The 8205-nt window shown below is 39.8% G+C and overlaps 1 protein-coding gene and 1 pseudogene across 1 annotated transcript; one reads left to right on the top strand and one right to left on the bottom strand.

The window, feature by feature from the left end:
* Positions 1-2424: 2424 nt before the first annotated feature.
* LOC148341867 (uncharacterized) lies at positions 2425-5411 on the bottom strand. The gene is made up of 2 exons (XM_088280866.1): positions 5146-5411; positions 2425-3985 (listed from the first exon to the last, which is right to left on the bottom strand). Exons 1-2 carry the CDS (start codon positions 5267-5269, stop codon positions 2730-2732), a joined length of 1380 nt encoding a protein of 459 aa, XP_088136992.1. The 5' UTR covers positions 5270-5411; the 3' UTR covers positions 2425-2729.
* Positions 5412-6750: 1339 nt separating this feature from the next.
* On the top strand, positions 6751-7940 carry LOC148341866 (E3 ubiquitin-protein ligase TRIM35-like; annotated as a pseudogene).
* The last annotated feature ends 265 nt before the right edge of the window (positions 7941-8205 follow it).

Below are 8205 nucleotides of genomic sequence, written 5' to 3'. Positions count from 1 at the left end.
TGTGCTAAAAAATTCTCCTCAAAACAGAGTGCAGAGAGACACGATTGTGATGACGAGAATAGCAGCGATCCTTGAAGCTTAAAAAAAGACTGACTCTTTGTTGTAAGATGTAAATGTGGTTTTGAATAAAATATGGTGAACAAAACATAGAAGAATACACAGTGGTGAAAAACCTTTTTCATGCTCAGTTTGTGGCAAGAGTTTCTCTCAAAAGTCGCATTTAAAACCCACACAAGAACACACACTGGAGACAAGCCATTCAGTTGCAGCGTTTGTGCAAAAAAATTCTTTTCTAAAAACGGTGCTGAGAGTCACAATTGTGCTGGTGAAAATTGCAGCAATCCTTGAAGCTTAAAAAAAAAACGGAAGGAACTGACTCTTTGTGGTAAGATGTAAATGTGATTTTGAATAAAATATGATAAATTGAATTTTGCAAAGCTTTTTTATTGACATTAAGCCAATGTGATCAGTGCCAGAAGAACCATTGTGTCTGAGTGATGATGAGTTTTTTTGTTTTTAATATCAAACATTAGCAATGAAATTAATTACCTTTGCCTAGAACAACATTTGTTAACATTATGCTTTTCAGTTGTCTTTTTAATCGTACCTAATGGAAAATGTGTGAGAAGAAACTGTGCTGATGAAATCGGTACCTTCCACAGTCATCAATAAAATCACTTGTTCAATTGGCCTTTTTTCTGAGCCTTTGTGTTAGTGGAGTCAATGCAAAGTCTAATATCGAAAACAGTGTCAGTGTGAAAAGGTCGGTTTCTGATTGCCAAACTTACATTTATGAATAAAAACCTAGCCCTAAGTATGAGCAAATAAATTATGAAAAAAGCATCTTCGGCACCACTTTTCTAAAAGAAACAGAAAACAACTTTTTCCCACTTTAAAGAAAAGTCTTTATAAATAAATAAACTGACAAATTTATTGAAGTCCTTCCAAAATGTCCTTGAGTATGAGCCGATCCAAAACGGGTGTTGAACTGTCTCTGCGTGGGTTCCACAAAAAGAGCAACTCTTCCGGCTTCTCTCTCCTCTCCGGGACGAAACACATTTTTACGCTTACGATGCAAACTGTGCCACAATTATTAACCAATCAGGAGTCGGACACTAGGGCTGATTCTGATTGGCTGTTTACTGTCCAATCGCATTTCACAACAGTGCGTCGTCCGGGAAGACTCAAAAACAGTCGAAAGAAGGGTCTTCTGCAATCTAACATGCTGCTCTTATTGTATTTATGATAATTCAAAAAAAAATTTGTTTTCAAATATCATTGTTTGGTTCAATAATATTGTCCCTTGAGATCTATATGCTTCTATAAACGTTTTTTTTGTTTGTTTTATTCATTTTTAATAAGCATACGTCACCACTCGGAGTTGTGCATTTGCGTCTTCGTCGTTAGATGGCGCCATGGTACTTTTTTTTCTGAAATAAATTTGAAAATATCGATACGCAAACAACTTTGGCACATATTGAATACAAAAAGTGCATCGTTGAACAACAAAAATTAGGAGAGAAAGAAAAAAAGGACAATGTGAGGATGTCGTCCACTAAAGTTGAAGTATAGTTAGTGGAGAGAAGGACATGGACTTTTTGGGAACAATTTAATTTCACTTGCAAAACATTTTATCCATTGAGGTAAATACCTCAAGGCAAGCCCCACATCAACAGTTGGATGAATACCTCAAGTTATTAAAAAAAAATCATTGCATGTCATGACAAACAAAAATGCCCAGACACTATTTTTAACGGAACGTTTTGCTCTTCTTGATTTAGATCCTTTAGATTGAGATTACAACAATGTTTCTTCAATTATTTTAACATGTAAAAAATATACAAATATTTTTAAATACTTTTTATCTCAATCTTGAGTATTTGTCAAAATATTTGCTCATTTAAATATGTACCCAAATATTTATTGAAATTAATTTAATACTTAAAATTTGATTTAAGAATTTTTTTTTATCTTTTAAAATTAGGATTCCTAAATTTGTTCAATATTGAGTAAATGTTTCTATATTATTATGAATTTAATTTACTCTGTATGTGGTTGCGAATTTCAAATTGAAATGTTTCACTATTTTATTATTTAAATGTTAGAGTGTTAAAAAATATCTTAGCATTTATTTAAGTACTTAAATATTTCATTTCAGTATTCAGAGGCGCAGCAACGAACTGCGTGATGGGGATCATCTCCTTCGTGGTGACAAATAAACGCTGACTCCAGTCGCCATCAGATTGCCAACTCCTGACATTCCAAAACCTTCAAGAGAAACTGAGATGATTTGCGTTTCTCTGTCTGGTTCTTTTTATAGTTCAACTTCTAGTTCAGTTTTTCACCTTTTCACACAGCGTAATGAAGGCCAGTTGAGCAAGTGGAACAAGTGATTTTATTAATAATTGTGGAAGGCACCGATTTCATAAGCACTGTTTCTTCTCACAACTTTTCCATTAAGTACGATTAAAAAGACAACTGAAAAGCATAATGTTAAAAAATGTTGTTCCAGGCAAAGGCAATTAATTTTATTTATAATGCTTGATCTTAAAAACAAAAAAAACTCATCATCACTCAGACACGTTGGTTCTTCTGGCACTGATCACATTGGCTTAATGTCAATAAAAAATCTTTGCAAAATTAAATTGATCATATTTCATTCAAAATCACATTTGCATCTTACCAAAAAGAGTCAGTCCCTTCAGTTTTTTTGGTCTTTTTTTTAAGCTTCATGGATCGCTGCAATTCTCACCAGCACAATTGTGTCTCTCAGCACCCTTTTTAGAAAATAATTTTTTCGCACAAACGCTGCAACTGAATGGCTTTTCTCCACTGTGTGTTCTTGTGTGGCTTCGTAAATGTGACTTTTGAGAGAAACCCTTGGCACAAACTGAGCAGGAAAAAGGTTTTTCTCCAGTATGCTTTCTTGTGTGGCTTGTTAAACTTGCCTTTATAAAAAAGCTTTCACCACAAACTGAGCAGGAAAAAGGTTTTTCACCACTGTGTGTTCTTGAGTGCGCTGTTAATTGTGACTTTCGAGAGAAACTTTTTCCGCAAACTGAGCAGGAAAAGGGTTTTTCACCACTGTGTATTCTTGTGTGTTCTGTTAAAATTGACTTTCCAGAAAAGCTTTTGCCACAAATTGAGCAGGAAAAAGGCTTTTCTCCACTATGTATTCTTGTGTGACTTGTTAAATTTGCCTTTTGAGAGAAACTCTTGCCACAAACTGAGCAGGAAAAAGGTTTTACACCACTGTGTGTTGTTGTGTGTTTTGTTAAACTTATCTTATGAGAGAAACTCTTGCCACAAACTGAGCAGGAAAAAGGTTTTTCTCCACTGTGTGTTCTTGTGTGTTCTGTTAAACTCGCCTTTTGAGAGAAGCATTTTCCACAAATTGAGCAGGAAAAAGGCTTTTCTCCAGTGTGTGTTCTTGTGTGTTCTGTTAAACTCGCCTTTTGAGAGAAGCATTTTCCACAAATTGAGCAGGAAAAAGGTTTTTCTCCACTGTGTGTTCTTGCGTGACTTGTTAAATTTGCCTTTTGAGAGAAGCATTTTCCACAAATTGAGCAGGAAAAAGGCTTTTCTCCACTGTGTGTTCTTGTGTGCAGTTTTAAAGAGAATTTTGAGGTTAATGATTTCCCACAGTGAGAACATACCCAACTGTCAGTGGGACATGCCCTTTCAACTTTGGCTTGCCCATCATCATCATCATCATCATCGTCATGAGCATCTGATAATGTGTCCTCATTATGTGCTTGTGATGGCCCCCAGTGGTCTTCGTCACCTTCTGTTGTCACGCGATGACTTGAACTGCTACTTGGAGGCTCCGCCCCTCTCTTGTTCTCACTCTCATCCTTGTTTACATCTTCAGTCTTTATAGGGACAACGTTCACTGGTGACTTGTTGATCTCCTCCTCCTCCTCCTTTTTGATGTGAGTCAAGTCTGGCTCCTCTTTCACAGAACGGAGATCGTTTTCACTGACGTCTGCAGGACACAGAAAGACAAACACACATTTGGTTTGGTCAAGTCAAACCTCATGCGGCGACTTTTTCTTATATTGTTTTCTACCGTGCTACCTTGACTTGTGCCTGCCTCACACGGAGCAATACGTGCGACCCCAACTTGGACCGGACCATGGGGGCATTTCACAAAATTAGGTCCTACGATGTAAGCCTCCCGTTAGCCGCACAACAGTGATAAACGAGCATTTAAAAAGGAAGCACGTTGCGGCTGATGCCCGATTTCATTCCTGACATGGTCACAGACGTTTCTGGAAGCGAGCTGAAGTTAGCGCACACAGGCTGATGGAACACCTGTTGTGGGACCCTAACATATTGATGCAGACCACTGGGGGGCATTGCAAACTTAATGTCATCGATAAAATAGGAATCCTTCAAGTGAAATATGCTTACAAGTATTACATTTTGCATTTAGGGATAGAACTAAATGTTCCTGGCCTTTTTGGTAGAAAAGGGGGTTGTGACGTTCTCCCTTTTTAAGCCCATAGTAAGCCAAAGATGCAGATGCATTCCTTGCCGCATGCGCTTGTTCAGTGATGAGATCCGTGCAACCCTGGATGGATGCATTAAATGTATTTTAAATGTTTGGATGAGGTGAAACTATGCACACGTGCACAAAACTGTGCAGGGCCACCGGAGGTTCATTGACTCACCCGACCAAGCCAGTACAAACTTCATAAATAAATAAGACCAATACGTATTTTTTTTTTTTTTAAACTTAATATTTTGTGTTTTATCCACTAAAATTGATCAACCGCCATTGATGTTTTCGCCGCAGTGTGCACATTTTTTAGAGTCAGTCAGAATTCCTTCTGTCAAGAATTGCATGAAAAAGATATAAAATAAGTAAAATGTAAACTGTTCAATAATCAGTTCAAATTTTATACTGGAAAAAACATGGAGTTCACCCCCCACTATTGGTTATTCTTTGGCATTTATTTTCTGCACTGATTTCATTTGGCATAAACAAATGTTCAGCAAACCGACAAGTAGAAGGCAATATTCAAAAATAAAACGGCAATAACCGTGAACGCATGTCCCCAAACAACTTAATGTTGTGATGCATATTTTTAACGATAGAAAGTCGTTCTTTACAAAGCAAATGAGAGTAAAACGTGTACAAACCTGCTTCGTGTAGCACAACACGAGGCTGGTTGCAAACTTCGTCAAGCAGTTGAAGATGTTGCTCGTTCTCTTCTTTTATTCCACAAAGTTCCTCTTTGTACTTGGGTGTCGTTCTTTCACACATTTTCAAATGATAATTCCAAAAAACCCGCCCTTGATCGCTGCTTGGCGATGAGTCATGTGCCTCTTTTCGTTAGCGGCTAGCTAGCTAACTAGCTAAGCTAACTACGCCGAAAAGCATCAACGCGCGAAGATGAGGTTATCGGGACACAAAGACTTAATGAATTATGTCGTAGTCCTTTAGAGTAGCACTGGACATCCTTTGAGAAATTTACAGTCAGTTCCACACTAAATCAGAAGAATTTAGCGGAGGTTTTTTTTGTTCCCGTGTGGACGGGTCGGTGGATGTGGTCGAGGTCCTTCGGAAGCTGCGCGCTTGTTAATGACGTCATGCTTTAAACACGTATTTTTCAAATATATTTCTTTGCCTCTGTGTTTGTTTTTACACCTGGCTGTTCTATTTTAATATATATTCTATATAATATTTCAATTCAGTTGATAATTTTTTTTAAACAAAATAACTGCATCCCACCATGATGACGCGCCAGCCTCACGTCACTTCCGCTTATGCTCCGAGAAGTCGCTGCTGCAACAGCAGTGGAACGTTTACGTTTCTCCTACCGAACTTGCAGCAACTGATCTCCGTTCTCATCATTTTTCCTGCATTTGCAGGATTATTATATGTCAACACGCCTGCCAACCTGGGGCCTGGAACGAAAGCAATTTGAATATGCAAACTCATAAAGAATGGAAAAATATGAACACTTGAACACTCGTCTTCTGTTGGATACAGAGACGCGCAGAACTGTGCTGAGAGGGACCGAGCCCCAGACTTTGTACTAGATCTCCTGTTCGGAATAAATCCGCTCCCGTGTGGAATTACCAGCTTCCTGGTCATTTCTCTCTCAAACCGTGCACGCATAATTGTTGGATGAATGTAGGTCGTGTTTGGTTAACAATTAATGGAGTCAGATAACCAATTAGAACAATTTGGTAAACTTTTGGTCCAGATTTATAGTTAAAATTCCAACAATCCCCACAAGAATTTGTTTCAATATTTCTGATTGGTTTGGATGAAATCAGTGATTCTCATCTGTTTCACACTCGACTTGCATTTTGAAACCATTGAGGCACTGTCTGGGCAAACAGGAAGTCGATGATTTGAGTAGGCCCCCCCCCCTGCACTATGAGAGCATCTGAATAGGACAAAATTATCAGTTTTACGATCATGCAGTGATTCTGAATATACTTTCGACATCTTGACCTGACACTCCCTTTGCCGGCCGTTATCTCTTTTAATGTTGCACTTTGGTACCTGGCTAATTGCAGTTGCACAATAATAAAGACATAAAAGTTTGTTCAATACAATTCAAGTCCAAGTGTCATCGATTGAACTCTGGCAACAGAAGCACAGCTCCAGGAAGTGCACTTTGGACTTTTTTAGGATGTCAAATCATCTGTCCACTTGTGACTGAGGCAGACGCACAGTGGCTCTCCTGAAAGAGAACGTTGGAAGCTTGTTGACGGAGTGTCTTTGCGAACAATATGGCCAGCCATGTTGGGGTCATTCTCCAATGTCCGACCTGTTTGGACGTCTTTAAAGATCCTGTCGTGCTGCCTTGTAGTCACAGCTTCTGTCGCACGTGTGTGCTGCAATGGTGGGAGCAGAAAGGAGATCTATCGTGTCCGGTCTGTAGGACTGAGTTTAGTTCGATGGATATTCCTTCAAACCTGGCCCTGAAGAATGTGTGAGAGGCTTTTTCACAAGCCTCAGTGGAGGCGGAGGAGAGATGCAGCTTGCACAAGAAGAAATTGAAACTCTTCTGTTTGGACCACCAGGAGCTTGTGTGCCTCATCTGCAGAGATGCAAAAATCCACACTGGCCACAAATTTCGTCCCTTCTGTAAGGTGTCAAAGGTCACAAAGAGACAGTCCAGGAAGGCCTGAAGGACATGAAGAAAAGACTGAAAAAATTTGAGATAAGAGACAACTGCAACGAACAAGCGACGTACATCAAGGTCCAGAGCGAGTAGGTTGAAAATAAAATTAAGAAGGATTTTGAGGAGCTTCGTCGCTTCCTGCAGGTTGAGGAGGAGTCCAGGTTGTCCACTGTGAGGGATCAAAAGCAGAAGAAGACTCAGAGGATGAAGGAGAAGATTGAGGCTCTCAGCAGAGACATTGTCGCTTTCGCAGATGCCATCAGGAGCACAGAGGAGCCACTGACGTCAGAGCCCGTTTCCTTCATGAAGAACTTTCAGACCACGGTGACCAGAACCCAGAAGCTGTCCGACAAGCCCGAGTTGCTCCCAGGGGCTCTGCTGGATGAAGCCAAACATGTGGGCAACCTCACGTTCAACGTGTGGGAACGAATGAAGGAGATGGTCTCCTACAGTCCAGTCATTCTGGACCAAAACACGTCTGCTCCAGAACTCAGTCTGTCTGAAGATCTGACCAGTGTGAGTTTTAAAGAAGGACAGCAGCGTCCAAACAATCCAGAGAGGTTCAAGTGGAACGATGTGCTCTGTTTGCTTTGGCCTCGGGAACACACACGTGGGATGTGGAGCTGGGAGACAACATACGCTGGGAATTGGGGGTGCTGTGGAGGGACCCTTGTTTGCCATATGACATGAAACTATGCCGCATTTCATTTTTTGATGGTGACTACATTATGTTTTGTGAGCCACTTGAATCTTGGACTAAGCCTGTGAAACTGTATAGGATTCGAGTTCAAGTGAACACGAACGAAAGATCAGTTTCCTTCTCTGACTCTCTTACAAACACTCAATTCTGCAAAACAAAACCTTCCACTTAGCTACGGTTGTCACACAACACGAAAATGTTTCCTGACTTTGAGACGGAGGATAAAATTCCTCTGCAAATAATTCCACTTGCTCCTCATGTTCCAACTCAAAGTCAGAGATGTTTTGCTCCCACATTAGAAATCTGATCTGTTGTTTTGCATGAGATTTTTTTCCCAGCGAGATAGTTGATATGGATTGA

This window comes from Idiotropiscis lumnitzeri, chromosome 2 (genome assembly GCF_059441095.1).
Source record: "Idiotropiscis lumnitzeri isolate Australia: NSW breed Sydney's pygmy pipehorse chromosome 2, RoL_Ilum_1.0, whole genome shotgun sequence".
NCBI classification, from domain to species: Eukaryota; Metazoa; Chordata; class Actinopteri; order Syngnathiformes; family Syngnathidae; genus Idiotropiscis; species Idiotropiscis lumnitzeri.
The sequence above is the reverse complement of the archived record's forward strand: the minus strand, read 5'-3'. Positions and strand labels throughout refer to the sequence as shown.

Excerpts from the sequence above, each read along its gene's own strand:
- LOC148341867 (XM_088280866.1), bottom strand. The coding sequence starts at position 5,269 with ATGTGTGAAAGAACGACACCCAAGTACAAAGAGGAACTTTGTGGAATA. Across the intron at positions 3,986-5,145 it reads TGTTGTGCTACACGAAGCAG|ACGTCAGTGAAAACGATCTC; the intron begins GTTTGTACACGT and ends TGTGTCCTGCAG.